A 20,316-nucleotide genomic window follows, 5' to 3' on the forward strand; every position below is an offset into this window, starting at 1 on the left:
TACATGTGCTGTGACTGGTGGGAAAGGTTTTCTCAGCTTCACAAGCTCCAGGTGGGAGCCATAGACCACAGCCCTAGTTCCACCCCTCTAAGCTAGAAACCTCAGAAAAAGCACATGCCTTCCCTGGGCTTAGGTTCCCCAGCTATTCCATTTTTATCTTACAAATTAGAAAGTTCATATTATTCAACATGTAGGGGGAAAGACAGGTGCTGCTTACTAATTCAAGAGGGCAGAGGTGAGCGCTTGCCTCTGACTTGAACCCTCCTGGCCTTTTATTTCCCCAGGTGTCCCTGCTGGGGCTCTGAATCACCCATGGTTTCTAGGGTTGGGCTTGAAATGGAAATAAAGGAGCCACGGGACCTAGGAACTTTAAGAGCATTCCTTTATCACTGGACCCCGGTGTCAGGGGTCAAGAAGGAGGGGCTCATTCACTCCCCACTGTCACAGCTTCAGCCTCATCTACAGGGGCTGGCCTGAGACCCCAAGCCCCTTGCTGAGGGGGCCTTTTAATGCTGACCTTGACCCCAGCCTGCTTTGGGGACCCTCACCCCCAAAAGTGCCACACTCAGTGCTGGATCCACTCCACCCAGCACACGCTTGTCAGAGGCGTCCTTCCCCAGATGAGGAGGGCCAGGCTGAGGCCAGGGCACCTCTGAGATTCTAAGGGCATCGGCAGGACAGACCCGGCACATGTGGGAATCTGGGGCTGCAGGGAGCACTGAGCTTTACTTACAAATGTGTCACAGAATCCCCTCACCCCAACCCCAGGGTCCCCTTCTGTGTCCCCAGGAAGGAGACAGGCCGGGGCCCACCCACTGGCCCAGCCTAGGAAGGAAGGTGGGGCCTGAGTCCACCTCCAGCCAAGACTGAGCAAGGCTCCCCTCTCGTGGGCACCCCTGCCAGAGGGGTGAAGCTGAAACGACGGCAGGAGCACTGTTCACCTCCAAGTGGCCAGTCCTCAGGGCTTCGGCTGGGGGGAGCGGGGCCGGGACATGGAGGGTTCTGACCAGATTGGGGTCGGGGGTGGGACCTGCATTGGCACAGCCTAAGGAATGAAGAGAAAGGTCTCAGAGGGGGCCTCTTTGGGATGGGTTCCCCCCATATGCAGCCTCATCCCCTTCTGGATCTCAGACTTGGGGTCAGCTTCCAGGGCATGGTGGGGTAGCCAGTGGGGAGCAGTGGAGACTGGAGAGGTGCTGGGGGTCAGGGCCAGGGATATGGGAGCCCACAGAGAGAGGCTTCCAGGTTCTGCGCCCCTCCCCCAGAGACTCTGCAGTCCCCAGGCTGCTCCAAGGTGTCTGCCCCTCCCAGGGCACCCTGGACATACCAGGTGAGGAGAGCCGGTGGCTGACAGCTTCTGATGGTGGGCCTCAGAGGAGACACTGGACCAGAGGTCCAGGGTCTTGGGAGCTGAGCTCTTCTCAGACTTCGGAGGGATAATGTCCCAGCCCAGCAGGCAGTGCTGTGGAGAGCAAGGGATTAAGGTGCCTGGCTGGGGGCGGGGCTCCCCACTGACCAGGCAAGCCCAGGGAGGGGCTGCACCTCTCCTTCCGGACTGGCAGCCTCCTCTAGGACAGGGCTGTGTCCCCCATGAGGGTGGAGGGACCCCCCGCAAATAATCAGTGTCTCCCATGACTGAGGCGCCCCCAGGGCAGAGGTCTGTGTCCACCACTGTCCCGCCGGGCCTCCCTTTTCTAATCCTGCGGACCCAAACCACAGATGGGTGGAGGGAAGGCTGTGGATGCTGATGGAGCACATCCTGTGTGCCAGGCTCTGCTCCAGGCCCCTAACAAGTACTGACTCACTGACCTGCCCCCCGCTCACCCCATAAGCCTGAGGACAGTACACTGGACCCATTTTACAGATGAGCGAACGGACTTTCCTCAGTACTCCTTCTCCTTGCTTCCACTCCAGCATCCTCGGCCTCAACTGGGAGTGAGTGGGGTCCCCACTGACCCCTGTCCTACCCAGAAGACACAAAGGATGGCTCTATGGGGGAGGCATCATGGAAGTATAAGACCCCAAGTTCTAGCTGGCTGACCATGGAAAAGGCACCTCCCCTCTGCCTCAGTCTCCTCGTCTGTAAATTGGAATAACAGCAGGACCTCTATTCTCTGGAGAAGGAAATGGCAACCCACTCCAGTACTCTTGCCTGGAGAACCCATGGACAGAGGAGCCTGGCAGGCTACAGTCCATGGGGTCGCAAGTGTCGGACACGACTTAGCAACTAAACCACCGCCACTGCACTCTCTGTTGCTTGACCCCACAAGATAAACCCCCTGAGGACTGTGCACACGGCACACAAAAGCATGAGAAATCAGACCTTTCTGCATTATGCTAGCTCATGGGCAGACGGGGGGTGGGTGGGGAGCCTGACCTCCATCAGGGAACAGGAACAGCGCAGGTGACGTGAGTGGCCCAGTCTGAACTCCAGAGACTGGGGTCCTTGAGCCCAGCGTCACTGTGTGGCTCTGGGACAGTCCTGGCCCTCTCTGGGCCTCAGGACACAACCGAGGACTGGGCCAGACAGGGGGCAGCCCTACCCCCATCCTCACCCGGGGCAGCGCCAGTGTGTCGGAGGCGTCGAAGCTCTTCCGCCGATGGATGTGGTGCCGGTGCGGGGGATCCAGGACGGACAGTGGGATGCTCACCCTGGGGGTGGCGACAGTGGGGGCGCTCCTGCAGGTCTCTCCAGGCTGCGATGCCCGACCTGCCCCCAAGACCATGGGCCCCAGGCTCTGCTCCCCTCTGCCACCGCCCCTGCGACTCCCCTGGGTGTCCTGCCCACTCAGGCCACTCACCTGACCTGCGCTGGCTCCGCCAGGGTCCCCGCACCCCGCTGGGCCCGTGGCTTCCTGCACAGGCGGCAGGGGGTGCCAGGATCCGCAGGCACCAGAAACAGGCGCCGGTTGACACGGTAACAGTACACGCCTGTGAGACCAGAGAGGAGCAGAAGTCCCTCCTCAGCCAGGGAACCTAGACCCCCTGGACCCCAACCACACAGGCCCACCAGCCCCTGCACAGCCCCAGTGGCCACATTCACAGGCCCGCCCACGTGTACACGGAGTGTGCACACATACACGTGCTCACACACAACGACACTGAGCACCGCTTTCTACTCAAGCATGACACATGTGTGCACACGTGCTGGCATCTTCATACATTCAAGTGTCATCTGTGCACACTCAGAGCACTGCTTCATATAGTCACATTCGTGGACATATACGGTGTGTTTATACTTGTAATCACACACAGTGCACACACATATATGTCCACGTGAACACACCTCACACACGCATATACATACATGGATACAAACACTATACGCTGCATGTACAAACCCACAACATAGACTCAGATGCTCACGTGACTGAGCCAGAACCCACCCACCTCAGATGACCCATATGCAGAGAGGAGAGGAAGGGGGTGCGGGGCATGTGGGAAACAAGGCGGTTGGGGAAGCTGGCAGCGAGTGCACAGGGCTGGCCCTACTCCCCATGAGGCCAGGCCTCAGCTCACCCCCACCCCTTACCCAGGGCTCACCATGCCCTGTCGGGACACCAGGCTCCCTCCCTGAGTCCTCAACACTCAGCTGCTTCCCCAGGCCCCCAGGCCTTGGCTGGGCTCTGGGGTAACCAAGTGTTTACACTCACATTCATGGTCCTCCTCCATGGCATCACTCTCCTGCAGGCCTAGGAAGTGGGGTCTGTGAGGGCGAGAGGGTGAGCAGGCCAGGGCAAGAAGGCGAGCAGGCCTGAGCCTCCCTGCCCACCCTGTGCCTGCCCCTGCTCACCCAGGGCCACTGCAAATACACTCCTCCTTGTTGGCTTCCCGGAACTTCTGCAGCTTCGAGAAGAAGGCCTCAGGCTTGCTGGTGACAGCAAAGGTATTGTCCAGGGACCCTGGGGGGACAGCGCACAAAGGAGCTGCTGTGTGGCCAAGACGCAGGGGGTGCTTAGCACTGGCGATCCAGGCCACTGAGTCGCGTACAGACCTGGAGGAGTCCTGCAACTCACGTGACACATGCATACCCAATTGTCTGTGCAAAAAGTATTTATAGAGCGCCAGCTACAAACCAGACAGTGTTTCACGTGCTGGGGAAAGAACAGCAACCAGACTAAGCCTCCACCCTTTTGAGGCTTACATTCTAATGCAGCCACAAACCAGTCGCTAAACAAACCTGAGATACCAAGTGGAAAGGCGACACCTATCAGGAAGCAGGAGAGAAAGAGAGTCAGGAAACTGAGCTTGGCCGGCAGAGGGGCCAGAGGGAGCTTTCCTGAGGACGTGACACCTGAGTGGAGACCTGATGAGGGAGGGAGGGAGCCATGGGGACATCCCAGGCAGACAGAGAGCAAATGCAAAGGCCCTGGGGCAGGTGTGTGCTGGTACACTGGAATCACACTCAGGAGGTGAAATGCGCAGAGCAGTGAGAGTTGAGGAGATGTGACTGGGAAACCACTGATGGGTTTGGGGACAAGGAGTGATATGATCACATCAGCCATGTGCTTTTAGAGTACTCCTCTTCTGGCTGCAGCAAGGTGAGAAGAAGCAGGCATACCAGTTAGGGGACTACTGCAGGCATCCTGGTGGAGACAAGACGGTGAATTCTAGAAATATGTTGAAGGCAGGGCTACCAGGGTGTATGAAAAGGAGAGGAAAAATCAAGGCTGATCTCCAGATGATGGCCAGAGCTGCCGCCAAGAGATAGGAAAGACTATGGGAGGGTGGACCAAGAGCCGTGGAAGTCAGGGCCTTGATTTTGGACCTGAGATTAGTCTAGGACACCTAATGAGCCAGGCAGAGAAGAAAGTCAGATACACAAGTCTGGAATTCAGAGGAGCAGCATGGGTTAACTGGGTGAGAAGAGGGCGAGGAGAGGCTTAACACTGACGGGGCCTAGGGAGTTTGGAGGTTGGAACAAGGAAGCAGATCCGGCAGAGGAAACCGGATGGAGCTACCAGGGAAGTGGGGAACAGCCAGGGGATGCCCAGGTTTGGAAGCCAAGGGAAGAAAGAGCTTCGGGGAGGGAAGAGGGAGTGGTCGCTGTGTCCATGCTACTCAGGGCCCAAAAAGTGTGTGGACTGAGAACTCAGCTGGGAGCTGGTAACGCAGTGGTCACAGCTAACCTGGGGTGGTGTCAGGGACTAAAGCCTGATTTTAAGAAAAAGTCAGGGAGAGAAACTGGAGATGGTGAATCAAGATGGCCTTTAGCGTTTCATGATAAAGAAAAGCAGAGAACATGGGTATTAACTAGAAACAGGAGGGGAAGTCACAGACTTAATCAGTTCTCATTAATACTCCCAGCTTTACCCCAACCGGATGTGAGATTTGCTAAGCTTTTCAGTCTCTTGGCCCTCAGCCTTCTCATCTGTCAATAGGGACAGTAATAGTATCCACCTGATCAGATGACTGTGAAGAGTCAAGAAGTTAATGGTAGGAAAGCTCTTGGGACAGGGCCCAGCACAGGACAAGTGCTCCGTGAAATCAGTTCTCATTAATACTTCCCAGTGTTCATAGGCTGACGGAGCAGAATGATGGTGGAGGGAGGACAGGAGAGAATTACAGGAAGCAAGAGCTTTGGGAATCAAGAAGGAATGGGGCCAAGCACACAAATGCACAGACAGGCTGGAGACAGGAGCTCAGAAAGGAGGAGAGAGGTGCACACGGACACAGGGCAGGAACGAGGCAGGCGCCTCTGCTTTCCCAGGGACAGGAAGCAAGGCGGTGAGCTGGCAGACAGGGACCATGTCCCCTCCGCAGGGGCCCAGGAGCCTCACAGAGCCCCCGCCTTGTGGCAGGAACTCAACCTCTCCAAGCATCAGTTTCCTCCTTCATGAAAATGATCCAATAGCCCAAGCTCTGAAGGCTGTCCACTCACTCCTTCAACCAGTGTTGGTGTGCTGGCCCTGTTCTAGGCTCAAGGAACACAGCAACAAAAAGACAGCCAGGCCCCTGCTCCAACAGAGCTCATGAGGCAGACAAGAAACAAGCAAACAAGATGATTTCTGAGAATGAATGAACGAAGAACACAAAAGTAGCTGACGCTTACAGGCAAGGATGCAGGGGCGGTGTTCCTCCGACCTTGTGCTCATGCAAGGCACCTAATATTTGAGCTGAGTGCTTGGTGATGAAAAGGAACCCGCAGGTGTGAATCTGGGGAAGTGCATTCAAAGCAAAGGGAAGAGGGACTTGCATAGCAGTCCAGTGGTTAAGGCTCCGTGCTTCCAAGGCAGGGGGCATGGGTTCAATCCCTGGACGGGGAACTAAGATCCCACATGCTGCACAACACCACCAAAGCAAAGCAAATAGCAAGTGCAAAGGCAGGTGGCCATGAGCACACAGCTGGTTCAAGGACCAGCAAGGAGGCCAACGAGGCTGGAGCAAAGAATCAGAAGATAGATGGTTAGAGGTTATGTCACCAGGCCAGCAGAGGCCAGATCTTACCTCAGAAGTCTAGATAACAATTTTGGATTTACTCTAAGTGCTAGCTTCCTAGGTGGTGCTAGTGGTAAAGAATCCACCTGCCCAATGCAGGAGACGTAAGAGACCTGGATTTGATCACTGGGTTGGGAAGATCCCCTGGAGGAGGGCATGGCAACCCATTCCAGTATTCTTGTCTGGCGAATCCCATGCACAGAGGAGCCTGGCAGGCTACACGGGGTCGCAAAGAGTGAGGCACAAATGCAGTGACTTAGCGCACACACTAAGCGCTAGGTATTCTGAATGACATGATCTGATTCCCAGGTTTCAAAATTCGTTCTGGCTGTTGAGTCAAAAATGGATGATAATGGGGTTGGAAAGAGGCCAGAGGGCATTCAGCCAGGAAGCAACTGAGGTTGCTGGGGGAGGGAGGGAAACGTAAAGAGACGATACACATACAGTTTCCCAGGGCCTGGCACACAATAAATGCCAAAAAAATAAGGCAGCTCTCATTCATGCAACAAACACTCGGCGAACACCGTCTCTGTGCTTTTCACTGTGCCAAGGGCCGAGGCAGGAGACGTGGTACTGAAGATGCTCCCACCTGGTGGGGGCTCAGGCAGGTGCATAAGCAAGCTAGGGCCCCCACCCCCAATCTCCAGGCCCTGGGGAGGGCCACACCTGCAATCCAGTCATAGCCCAGGTAGGGTCTCAGGCGCCAGCTCTTCTCAGGCACTGGAGACTCCTTTTTGGTCACTCTTGGCTGAGGAGGGAGGCAAAGAGAGACAAGGTTGTGCCAGCAGGCCCGGCCCAAAGGAGGCCCCACCTTGAGGGAAGGAAAGGGGCTATGTCTTAACTTACACCCTGACATAGGCCCCAGGGTTCAGCTGAGGGCTTGGGGGCTGGAGGATAAGAGTTTTACCCCTTACTCTCCCCACCATCTGTGACTGTGAACAAGTCTGTCCTCTGAACCTCGGTCTTCCCATCTGCACAATGGGGCTGGTCACCTTCTTCCCAAAGTGCTCTCTGAAAAACTAATGGCCACAACTTATCAAGCACTCAGGCTGAGCAGGACATGACTCACAGCACCTCCCAGGAGTCTCTTACCCTGGAAGGGAAGCTGCCTGTGAGTGCATCTGTCAGAGAAGAAACTGAGGTTCAAGGAAGCCCCATCAATGGCTGCCCCACTCTCCCACATTACCTTGGACAACGTGCCCTGTCGAGCCAAGATGGACCTCAGAGCCTGGGCCTCCTGGGTTCCTGGACTGTCCAGCTCTGCTGAAAGCTCTGGGTCATTTGAGTCTGAGATGGCCAGTAAGGGAGGTGAGTGGGGCCTCGGTAGGCCCAGGGTCTCCTGGTGTAGGCATTTGGCAGGTAGGAGAGAGTTCATCCCAGAGCTGGCCCTGCCAGGCCAGTACCTATCACAGGGGTCACCAGGGTGGGCATCTTGTAGGCAGGAGGCTCTCGAGGCAACTGAGGACATCTCTTGGGACGATGGCACCTCCGAGTCGTAGCTGCTGCTTGAGTCCAGGCTCGACTGGAACAGAGAGGCTTGGTCACCAGCCACCCACCCGCTCCTCATCCTTGCTCAGCCTCTGCGGTGTCCCAGGCCATACCTTCCCATGCTGGAACTCACTCAGTTTTCTCATCATCAGTAAAATGGGCACACTGCGTAAGAGGACCTGGAAGGCCTGGATTCTGACCTGAGGGTTAGGCAGCCCCTCTCTCACCCCTGGGACTTGGCCAAGGTGCTTACCTCTGAGGCTGCCTTGGCCACGGACCGCCGCACGGCATCCTGCCCGACCCACAGTTGCCTCAGGAGCTCCAGGTTGAGCTGCCGCAGCTGCACTAAGTCCCTGGTTTCCACCATCCTGGGCTTTCCACGACAGAGGTCACCGACTCCCAGACCACAGACTGCCCTCAGGGCTGGGTTCTCCTACCTGAAGCCAAGACAGAGAGCATGACAGCACTGAGGAGGCTGCCCTTCAGAGCCAGAGTCAAATCCCCACTCTGATATTCCCTAACTGGGAAACCTCAGGCAAGTTAATTAACCTCTCTATGCCTTAGTTTCCTCACCTGCCAAACAGACGATAATACCATCAACCTCATAAGACTGTTGTAAGGACCAAAGGGGGTAATGTATATTATATCGGTGGTCCAGTGGTTAAAGACTCCACACTCCCAATGCAAGGGGCATGGACGGGTTCGATCCCTGGTCAGGAAACTAAGATGCCACACTCAGACCCGCCAAAATATTTTTTAATTAAAAGAAAATCTTAGTCCAATACCTGGCACACACAATGAGCGCTCAATAAATTCTTATTATTGTTAAACTAGCCAGAGCATGTTTCCTGACATGTCAAAAGAGATTAATCTCTCCCCTTTAACAACCTTAACTATGAAATTATGACTAGTTTAATTTGTAGAAATCAACCCTGAATATTCATTGGAAGGACTGATGCTGAAGCTCCAATATTTTGGCCACCTGATCCGAAGAGCCGACTCACTAGAAAAGACCCTGATCCTTGGAAAGACTGAAGGCAGGAGAAGGATGAGATGGTTGGATGGCATTACCGACTCAATGGACGTGAGTTTGAGCAAACTCTGGGAGATGGTGAAGGACAGGAAAACCTGGCGTGCTGCAGTCCATGGGGTCACAAAGAGTCGGACATGAATGAGCGACTGAACAACAACACCTTAATTTACAGTGGACAATTAGGGCAAGTCTACAAATGTAAAACATTATAACTTTCGAATTCAACACAAATCAGATTTCTGAAGGGACTCGTCCTTCTCTCCTGCCCTCCCTTCTTCTTCTTGTTTTCTTTTTTTTTCTTTTTAACAAATGAAGAAGTTCAGAGAAATTAAAATACTAGCCCCAAGTCACACTGCTTGTAGTGGCATAGCCAGGATTTGAACCCAAATCTGGCTCCAGGGTCCATGGTTATGACAACCTTTCCCCAAACAGTGTGGAGAGGGGTCTAGGAAGCCACCTGCTCATTCTCCAGCCTTTGGCCTCCCAGGGATCTGGGCTCAAGGACACACTGATGCCTCTGGAAGAGATTTCAGCCGATTAGATGAAGAGGCTTCATCTTCTCTCTTGAGCTCCAAGCCCAGATTCCTCCAACTAGAAATTCAGCCTCCCCCAGTACACACGATCCCTTTCTAACACTGGGTCCAGTCAGACAACCTGCTCTCAGAAACCCTGCCCTGACCCCAGCCCTTCCACCCACACTCCTCACCTGTGGACCACCCATATCGGGGCCCCCTCCTCAAGGCCCGGCTGCAAGGGCTAAAGCAGAGAGACCCGCCCCCCACATACACCCACGCAGGGAAGGGAGAACAGTGGAGATGCGAGTACAGTGGTGGGTGGTGCAGACAAGTGGGGAAGACAGCCTGATCCCGGTCCCCGCCCTCATCTGACTGAACGACTCTGGCCTCCATTTTCGCACAGCGTTAAAGAGAGAAAACCTCCGGCTCTGGGGCTCTCTGGAAAGCTATAGCTGCGCCAAGGCGACGGGAAGGCAACGTTCAAAAGAGACACACACTGAGGCAGCGGCAGTGCAGCGGAACACAAGGGCGGGAGGTCCCCTCCCGGGAATGAGAGACTCAGCCTCCCTCTTCTTTCCCATCACCGGACCAGGACGCTCCGTGGAAGTGCACGTGGAGCAATCCGTCCAACCACTCCTTCCAACCCCGGGGCCTGCCACTTCCGCACTCACCGCCGGGAAGTCGGGGAATCAAGCTGCCTGCCGCAGCCAGCGCTGCCGAGAGTTCCGCCAGGCCCACCTAACGCGTCACCAACTGGGGGGGCGGGGCCTGATCCGGGCGCCCTGATTGGCCAGACGTGGGGCGGAGCCGAGACGCTCCTGGGAGCCGTTACTTCGCATCAGAAGCAGCAGGCTCAACATTGGGGCGGGGCTCAACGCTAATTGGTCAATTCCGAGACCCTGGTTCGATCGTCAGAATGCGGCGGGCGTCTTCTGGAGCCCAGAAGACGGGCTCCTATTGGTCCGGACAAGGCCTCAGTCTCTTTCTTGTTTGGTTGCGGAAGTTTTAGCTTTTCGACCCAGGAGGGTAGGCGGCGGCCAGCGACTCAAGCTTTCATACTTTCATGTACTTATCTTGCCTGTTTTGTGCCAGTAGGCACTATACTAATAAGCACTTCAGTTCAGTCCCTCAGTCGTGTCCGACTCTTTGCGACCCCATGGACTGCAGCACGCCAGGATTCCCTGTCGATCACCAGCTACCGGAGCTTGCTCAAACTCGTGTCCGTCGAGTTGGTGATGCCATCCAACCACCTCATCCTCTGTCATCCCCTTCTCCTCCTGCCTTCAATCTTTCCCAGCATCAGGATCTTTCCAGTGAGTCAGTTCTTCGCATCAGGTGGCCAAAGTATTGGAGTTTCAGCTTCAGCATCAGTCCTTCCAATGAATTTCAGGGTTGCTTTCCTTTAGGATTGACTGGTTTGATCTCCATGCAGTCCAACGGACTCTCGAGAGCCTTCTCCAACATTACAGTTTAAAAGCATTAATTCTTCAGTGCTCAGCTTTCTTTATGGTCCAACTCTCACATCCATATGTGACTACTGGAAAAACCATAGCTTTGACTAGACGGACCTTTGTCGGTATAGTAATGTCTCTGCTTTTTAATATGCTGTCTAGGTTGGTCATAGCTTTTCTTCCAAAGAGCAAGCATCTTTTAATTTCATGGCTGCAGTCACCATCTGAAGTGATTTTGGAGCCCAAGAAAATAAAGTCTCTCACTATTTCCATTGTTTCCCCATCTATGTGCCATGAAGTGATGGGACTGGATGCCATGGTCTTAGCTTTCTGAATGTTGAGTTTTAAACCAGCTTTTTCACTCTCCTCTTTCACTTTCATCAAGAGGCTCTTTAGTTCCTCTTTGCTTTCTGCCATAAGGGTGGTATCATCTGCATATCTGAGGTTTTTGATATTTCCTTGATTCCAGCTTGTGTTTCATTCAGTTCAGCATTTTGCTTGATGTACTCTGCATATAAGTTAAATAAACAGAGTGACAATATACACCCTTTTCGTACTCCTTTCCCAATTTGGGACCAGTCTGTTGTTCCATGTCCAGTTCTAACTGTTGCTTCTTGACCTGCTTACAGATTTCTCAGGAGGCAGGTAATGTGGTCTGGTATTCCCATCTCTTGAAGAATTTTCCACAGTTTGTTGTGATCCACACAGTCAAAGGCATTAGAGTAATCAATGAGGCAGAAGTAGATGTTCTTCTGGAATTCTGTTGCTTTTTCTATGATACAACGGATGTTGGCAATTTGATCTCTGGTTCCTCTGCCTCTTCTAAATCCAGCTTAAACATCTGGAAGTTCTCAGGTCACATACTACTGAAGCCTCACTTGGAGAATTTTGAGCATTAGTTTGCTAGCATGTGAAATGAGTGCAGTTGTGCAGTAGTTTGAACATTCTTTGGCATTGCTTTTCTTTGGAGTTGGAATGAAAACTGACCTTCTCCAGTCCTGTCGTCACTGAGTTATCCAAACTTTTTGGCATATTGAGTGTGGCACTTTCACAGCATCATCTTTTAAGATTTGAAATAGCTCATCTGGAAGTAGGAAAGAATTATGAGATGTCTCTGCCTGGAGAAGGGAGAGATAGCCTGTGGGTAAGATATGAACACAGATAGCTATGATTTAGTCTGTAAAATATGGGCAGGTTTATATGGTGTGCCTACTTTATGACAGGTATTTTCCATATACCAATGTGTGCCAACCAGCCTCATAAATGTGCTTTAAGATGAGTATTATTGTCCTATTTTACAGGAAGAAAGAAAAAAAAATGAAAACGAGGTCATGAAAGATGAAGTGACTTGCCCAGAACTTTTAAAAGCAATCAGTGTGCTATATTCGAAATGGATAACCAATAATGGATAACCAGTAATGGATAACCAATACTATATAGCAGAGGACCCTGGCGGGCTATGGTCCATGGGATCACAAAGAGTCAGACACAACTGAGGGACTACCACTTTCACCTCACTTCATATAGCACAGGAACTCTGCTCAATGTTATGTGGCAGCCTGGATAAGAGGAGAGTTTAGGAGAGAATGGATACACGTATATGTATGGCTGAGTCCCTTTGCTGTTCACTTAAAACTATCAAAACATTGTTAATCGACTAAATCCTAATACAAAATGAAAAGTTAAAAAAAATCAATCAGTGTAATTCCCCAATTAACAGAGGAAAGGAAAGGAAAGAAAGAAGAGTCATCTCAGATTCAGAAAAATCCACCAAGTGCTGTCCGTTTTTCTTAGTAGTTGGAAGTGGAGTGCCACAATATTTTAACTTGAAGCAGTGTTCCAGCATTTGACAAAATCTAACATTCATGTCTTATTTAAAAAAAAAAAAAAACTTCCAAATAATCCAATTTTTAAAAAGGCAGAGGATCTGAATAGACATTTTTCCAAAGACATACAGGTGGCCAACAGGTACATGGGAGGATGTTCAATATCAATAATCATCAGGAAAATGCAAATCAAAAGCACAGTGAGTTATTGCCTCAGTGTGTTAGATTGGCTATTATCAACAAGACAAGAAATAATAAGTGTTTGCAAGGATGTGTAGAAAAGGGAACCCTTATGCACTGTTGGTGGAAAATCGATGCAATCACTGTGGAAAATAGTATGGAGGCTCCTGAAAAAATTAAAAATAGGAACTTCCCTGGCATTCCAGTGGTTAGAACTCCACCCTTCAAATGGAGGGGCCACAGGTTCGATCCCTGGTCAGGGAACTAGGATCCCACATGCTGCATGGCATGTGGCCAAAAAAAATTTTTTTTTATTAAAAAAAATAAAATTACCAATTTTTAAGCAATTCCACTTCTGGGTATTCATCTGAGGAAAACAAGAACACTGATTTATGCACCTCCATATTCACTGAAGCATTTTTTACAGTAGCCAAGATATGGAAACTAAGTGTCCAGTAGTGGATGAATGGATACAGAAAGTGTGTTATATATGTTACTAAATGCAAATCATGTGCCTGACATACAATCAGGCCAAACAATACCAAAACATTGGAGTTTAGAGTTATCACCACTTCAATTCAATATTACACTAGAGTTCTAGCCAGTCCAATAAGAAAAATAAGACATTTAGAATGGGAAGGAAGAAGAAAAACTGTCTTTATTCACAGACAGCATGATAATAGAAAATCTCATGGTGTCTACAAAATGACCTACTAGAATTCTTAGCTTTGCAAAGTGTCAAAATACAAGATGAATATACACAAATCAGTTCTATAAGAAATCAGAAATTAAAAAAGTTTTAATATAATTTAAAATAGCATCTATAAAAATAAAATATTTAAGAATAAATATGACCCCAAAAGTACACATATAGTTTAAAAGTTATAAAACAGTGTTGAGAAAAACTAAAGACTAAACAATTAGAGAAACTGTGTTCGTGGCTTGAAAGATTCATGCAATCCCAATCAAAACCCCGATAAATTTCTTTGTTGAAATTGATCATTTCTAAAGTTGATGCAGAAATGCGAAGGAGCAACATATCCAGAGAAGAAAGTCAGATGACTTGCACTACCTGCTTCAAGACTTATGATTAAAGCTACAGAAAACAAGAAAGAGCAGTATTGGCCGTCAACACAGACAAATAGATCAACAGAACAGAATAGAAAGTCAAGAAATTGTCCCACACATAAATGATGAATTAATTTTTGATAATGATACGAAGGCAGTTCATTGGAGAAATGACAGGTGTTACAGCAAATGGTACAAGAACAACTGGATACTCAGACACCAAAGACACACACACACCACAAAGCAAAACAAATTTCTGAATACCCTCTTTGTACCATATTTGTACCATATGTAAAAATTAACAACTCAAATTAATCATAGATCTATTTGTAAAACCTGTAAAACTTCTAGAAGAAACCCTCAGAGAAAATCTTTGTGATACTGGATTAACCAGAAGTTTCTTAGATATGACACCAAAAGTATAACCCCTAAAAGAAAGAATGGATAAATTGGACTTTGTCAAAATTAATAACTTCTGTACTTTGAAAGACATTGTTAAGAAGATGGAAATGCAAGCCATAAGACTGGAGAAATATTTGCAGATCACATGTCTAATAAAGATTTGTATCCAGATTATATAAAGAATTCTCAGGATTTCCCTGGTGGTCCAGTGGTTAAGAATCCACCTTGGAATGCAGGGGAGTTGCTGGGGAGGAGAGTTAGATCCCTGGTTGGGCAAATAAGACCCCACATGCCATGGTGCAAGTAAGCACCAGCACAGCCCAGTTGCTGAACCTGTACACCACAACAAGAGTGTCTGTGTGCCACCACAAAAGATCCAGCATGTTGCAACTAAGACCTGATACCGCCAAATAAATAAATATTTTTTAAAACTCTTACAACTCATAAGAAAACAACCCAGTAATTTGGAGTATATTTTATTTACCATACTGTGTTACTTTTCTACAGTGATTCAGTTATATATGTATATATATTTTTCATATTCTTTTCCATTATGGGGCTTCCCTTGTGGCTCAGACAGTAAAGTGTCTGCCTACAATGCGGGAGACCCGGGTTCGATCCCTGGGTCAGGAAGTTCCCCTGGAGAAGGAAATGGCAACCTACTCTAGTATTCTTGCCTGGAAAATCCCATGGATGGAGGAGCCCAGTAGGCTACAGTCCATGGGGTTGCAAAGAGTCAGACACAACTGAGTGACTTCACTTCACTTCATTTCACTCCATCCATATTTGATACCGCCAAATAAATAAATATTTTTTAAAACTCTTACAACTCATAAGAAAACAACCCAGTAATTTGAAGTATATTTTATTTACCATACTGTGTTACTTTTGTACAGTGATTCAGTTATATATGTATATATTTTTTCCAGATTCTTTTCCATTATGTATTAATATAAGATATTGAATACAGTTCCCTGTGCTACACAGTAAATCCTTGTTGTTTACCTGCTTTATATATAGCCATGTGTATCTATCAATCCCATACTCCTAATTTACCCCTCCCCCATCCCAACGTTTCCCTTTGGTAACCATAAGTTTTTTCTGTCTATTAGTCTGTTTCCGTCTTTTAAGTAAATTCATTTGTATTAGTTTTCATTTTAAAATATTTATTAACTTGTTTATTTATTTGGCTGCATTGGGTCTTAGTGTGGCATGTGGGATCTAGTTCTCTGACCAGGGATCCAACCCAGGCCCCTTGCATTGGTAGCATGGAGTCTTAGCCACTGGACCACCAGGGAAGTCCATTTGTATTGTTTTTTAGATTGCACATATAAATGATATCACTTCACTCAGAGTGATATTCTTTAGGTCCATCCATATTGCTGCAAATGGCAATATCTCATTCTTTTTATGTCTGAGTAGTATTGCTCTATTGGAGAAGGAAATGGCAACCCACCCCAGTGTTCTTGCCTGGAGAATCCCAGGGACGGGGGACCCTGGTGGGCTGCCGTCTATGGGGTCACACAGAGTCGGACACGACTGAAGTGACTTAGCAGCAGCAGCAGCAGTATTGCTATACATATAGGAGCCTGGTGGTTGCAAAGACTCACACAACTGAGCGACTCACTTTTTTATATATATATGAAATGGACTTCTTGGTCCATTCATCTGTTGATTGATTCTTAGTTTGCTTCCATTTCAGGGCCAAAAAACAACCCAATTTTTAAAACGAGTAAAAGAACTGAACAGACATTTCACTAAAAAAGAAATGCATACAGATGGTAACTAAGCATATAAAATCTGCTCCACATCACAGAACTCTGCTATCGAGGCTAGTCAGAGACTCCCCACAGCACCCTTACCCACCATGAATACATGTAGCACCAGCTTTCATCCCAGTCTGGCTTTCTAGAGTCTTCTCTAGACAGATGTATTGGGTTGGCCCAAAAATTCATTCAAGTTTTTCTGTTATATCTTGTGGAAAAACTCAAACAAACTTTTTGACCAACCCAATAAAATAAAACCACAATGAGACATCGCTGCATAACTCTTTCTGTGTCTAAAATAATGGCATGTGAAATCAAAGACTCTTTATGCCAGTGTTGGCAAAGATGGAGAATAGACCCTACAGGCTCTGCTAGTGGGAATGTAAAATGGTACAGCCACTTTAGAAAACAGTTTGGCAGTATCTTAAAAAGTTAAATATAAATTGACAGTAAGACCCAAAAATTCCAGTGCGAAGTATCTATCCAAGAGAAATGAAAACATAAGTCTATGCAAAGCCTTGTGTAAGAATGTTCCTGGCAGCATTATTCATCATAGTCACAAGAAAAGGGGAAATAATCCAAATGTCCAGCAGCTCACAAATGGACAAACTAAATGTGGTATCTGTACAATAGAAGTGCTTCTCCAGTGGCTCAGCGGTAAAGAACCCACCTGCCAATGCAGGAGACACAGGAGACAGTGATTCAATGCCTGGGTCAGGATGATCCCCTGGAGGAGGGCATGGCAACCCACTCAAGTAATCTTTCCTGGAGAATCCCATGGATGGAGGAGCCTGGCAGGCTACAGTCAGTGGGGTTGCTAAGAGTCAGACACAACTGAGCATGCACACTGGCTATGCTGCAACAAAGATCGACAGTCTCGCACACTGCAACTATGATCTGGCACAGCTGAAAAAGCAAATTAAAAACAATTTTTAATGGAAGATGTGTCAATGGTGGCCAGTATGTGGGGGCACAAAGGATTAAATCTTTGTGTCTCACATTTCAGGCCCATCAGAGAATGTCCACTGCTGGCGAGATGGTCCACAACCAGCTGGAAGGGACTAGGTGGCTGGTAAGTGTCAGCCAGCATCTCTGCTCAGCCTCCCCAATGAGGATATGAAAGTCCAGGGACAGAGCAGGCAACATGAAGGTGTGAAGTCACCTGGGCTCCTTTTCCTAAAGGCTGGGTCCTGCTGCTGCTGGACACCTGGTCTGCAGGACCAAAGCTGAGCCTTCAACACTGCATCTCCAAGAGACCAGCCAGCTGCTGCCCTGGTGGCAGATCAAGTACATCAGAATCCTTTGAAGGAAGTGATCTGTACTTAACTGAAATCGATGCAGTTCCAGATATGGGCTTGCTTGGCCTGCCTTTGGGGCCATCACCAGCACCACCATCTGAGGGCTTCAGGCTGCCTGATACAGTGACATGGTCCCCCACACCACATTGTCTCACCAAGGGACCCATTTCTTGGCAAAACAGGTGGGACAATGGGCATCTGACAGAAGGATCCACCGGTCTTACCAGGTATCCCTACACCCAAGTGGCATGAGATATCATTCAAGGACCATACCCTGCAGCTCTGTTCTCCAGGAAGTAGACATATGCTGCTGTGTCCCCTGAAGCTAGATCACATGGGGACAGGAAGCAAACTCACTACTACTCATAGTGACTCCCTGGTAAAATTTGTGTTTCCTATCCCTGCAAACATTGACTCTGACAGGTTGAGGGTCCCAGTGCTCAGGGCTGGGAAACTTCCACCAGGTGATACAGTTGAGTACCTGGGATTCCAATGAACTTGAAGACATGACCATCACCTGGTCTTCAGGCCTCCCTGCTGGTGGACCAGCAGGCAAAGAGAGTTTCTATACTGCCAGAGGTGATAGATTTTGATAACCATGAGGAGTCAGAGGTTTCCCAGGTGGCACTAGTGGTAAAGAACCCGTCTGCCTATGCAGGAGACATAAAAGACATAGGTTCGATCCCTGGGTCGGGATTCCCTGGAGGAGGGCATGGCAACCCACTCCAGTATTCTTGCCTGGAGAATCCTGTGGACAGAGGAGCTTAGCGGGCTACAGTCCATGGGGTCACAAAGAGACATGACTGAAGCCACACAGCATGGCATGGGATGAGGAGTCAGGACTGCATGAACCAAATGAGGCAGAGGGTTCAGAATCTCCTTGGGTGTCTCTTGGTGTCTCCACACTTACTGATGATAGTAAGTTGCAATTGTGGCATTCACATCCCTCTCAGGGCAAGACAGTCAAAGGTTCAGACCCCTTGGGGATGAAAGTCTGGATGACCCCACCAGGAAATAACCAGACCAGCTGCAGCTTTGGCCAAGGTAAAGGATGACGGAATGGGGGCAGATGACAGACTGGCTGTATCACCTTGAAGCGGCTCTGTCTGGTGGGACTTAAACCACCCGTCTCAAGGAAGGGTAGGATGGCAAGAGCAGATCTGAGTGATTGGAGGGGTGACCCATTCAGACCTCTTTGGCCTTGCTTGTCTTTTATTCTGACTCTGCCTGGGCTGAGTGATCTGAAGCAAACAACTTGCCAGACCATACTCCCTGCCTGAGCCCTGCCTCTCTCACCTTCACCACTCCCGTGGGCCCAGCTTGGTGCCCAGGTGATTTCATATGCAACCCAGAAATGCACAGAGTCAGTCTCCCATGGGGCAAATCTTCAACCAACTGGAAGAGGGAGATGGCAGATAAATTCTGCCCCTTCCTCCCCACCAAGAAATGGTGCTGAGACTCTCATTACATGGTTCCTCAGGGTCACATTTGGTGGTGGCCAAGGGCTTCCCTGGTGGCTCAGATTGTAAAGAATCTGCCTGCAGTGCAGGAGTCCAGGTTTCGATCCCTGGGAAGATATCCTGGAGAAGGGAATGGTTATCCACTCCAGTGTTCTTGCCTGAAGAATTCCATGAACAGGAGCCTGGTGGGCTACAGTCGATGGGATCGCAAAGAGTTGGACACAACTGAGTGCTTAACACACACACACACACACACACACACACACACACACACACAACCACCCCACCACGCACACTTCTGCTGGCTCTCCCTCCTTCCAACTCCCCCACAACCCACATCTCTCTGGGGTCATTCTGTACATTAGGATGAGGGTACATATGTCCTCTGCATTAGGCTTCTGCATCCTGGGGACCCCAGCCAAGGTACCATCACACGCTGACTCCCCAGTGTGCATCTCTGGGCCAGACTTACCTTGAACTCTAAGTTCACATATGCAACTATGGAAGAGGGACCCAAAGTTCAACAAAATGAAACTCCTGATCTTCCCCTCCAAGCCTGCTCCACTGAAGCTTCCCCATCCTACCACATACCTAGGACAAAACTCGAGTCAGCCATGACTCATGCAGCACATCTCATTGTTTCTGTCTTCAAAAGGTCTCCAGAACTTCCCTTGGGCTGCCGTGGTTAAGAATCCGCCTGCCAGCACAGGGAGCACAGATCTGATCCCTGGTCAGGGAAGGTTCCACATGCAGTGGAGCAACTAAGCGCACGCGCCACAATTACTGAGCCTGCGTTCTAGGGTCCAGGAGCCTCAGCTGAAGCCCTCGCACCTGGAGCTTCTGCTCTGCAGCAAGAGAAGCCCCCGCAATGAGAAACCCTCACATTGCAACGGAGAATAGCTCCTGCTCGTCACAAGGAGAGAAAGCCCTTGCAGCCGTGAAAACCCAGTACAGCCAAAAAGAAAGAAAGAAAAAAAAGACGTTTAAAAAAAAGATTTTAAAAAAGGTCTCCAGAAACGACCACTTTTCACAGCCTCCATCACAATGGTCGGGTCCAAGACAGTGTCCTCTCTTCCCTGGAACACTGCAGTTTCCTCCTGACCAGTCCCCCTGCTTCCATCCTCACTCTCTGCCGTCTGCTCTCCCCACAGCTGCCCAGAACCTTGGCTCAGATCACTCCATGGCATCTTCCTTGCTCACAGGTAAGCCAAGGTCCTCACAATGGCTGGCAAGACCCCAAGCTCCCCTGGGTCTTTATCCCAGCTTAACTCCGACTACTCTCCACCTTCCTCACTCTGCTGCAGTCACACTAGTCTCTTTCTGTTCCTTGAAGATACTGGGCATACTTGCACCCCAGGGCCTTTACACATGTGGCTCCATCTATCTGGAAT

General features: G+C 49.6%; 1 protein-coding gene across 1 annotated transcript; it reads right to left on the minus strand.

Moving 5' to 3' along the window:
* Positions 1-789: 789 nt before the first annotated feature.
* Positions 790-10,094, minus strand: MIIP (migration and invasion inhibitory protein). The gene is made up of 10 exons (XM_068986515.1): positions 9,972-10,094; positions 8,180-8,363; positions 7,625-7,960; positions 7,105-7,186; positions 3,794-3,902; positions 3,654-3,706; positions 2,802-2,931; positions 2,556-2,652; positions 1,328-1,462; positions 790-1,045 (listed from the first exon to the last, which is right to left on the minus strand). The coding sequence occupies exons 2-10, from the start codon at positions 8,291-8,293 to the stop codon at positions 959-961; spliced, it is 1,143 nt and encodes a 380-aa protein (XP_068842616.1). The 5' UTR covers positions 8,294-8,363; positions 9,972-10,094; the 3' UTR covers positions 790-958.
* Positions 10,095-20,316: the final 10,222 nt, after the last annotated feature.

The sequence above is a fragment of the Capricornis sumatraensis genome, chromosome 14, assembly GCF_032405125.1.
Source record: "Capricornis sumatraensis isolate serow.1 chromosome 14, serow.2, whole genome shotgun sequence".
Classification (NCBI taxonomy): domain Eukaryota; kingdom Metazoa; phylum Chordata; class Mammalia; order Artiodactyla; family Bovidae; genus Capricornis; species Capricornis sumatraensis.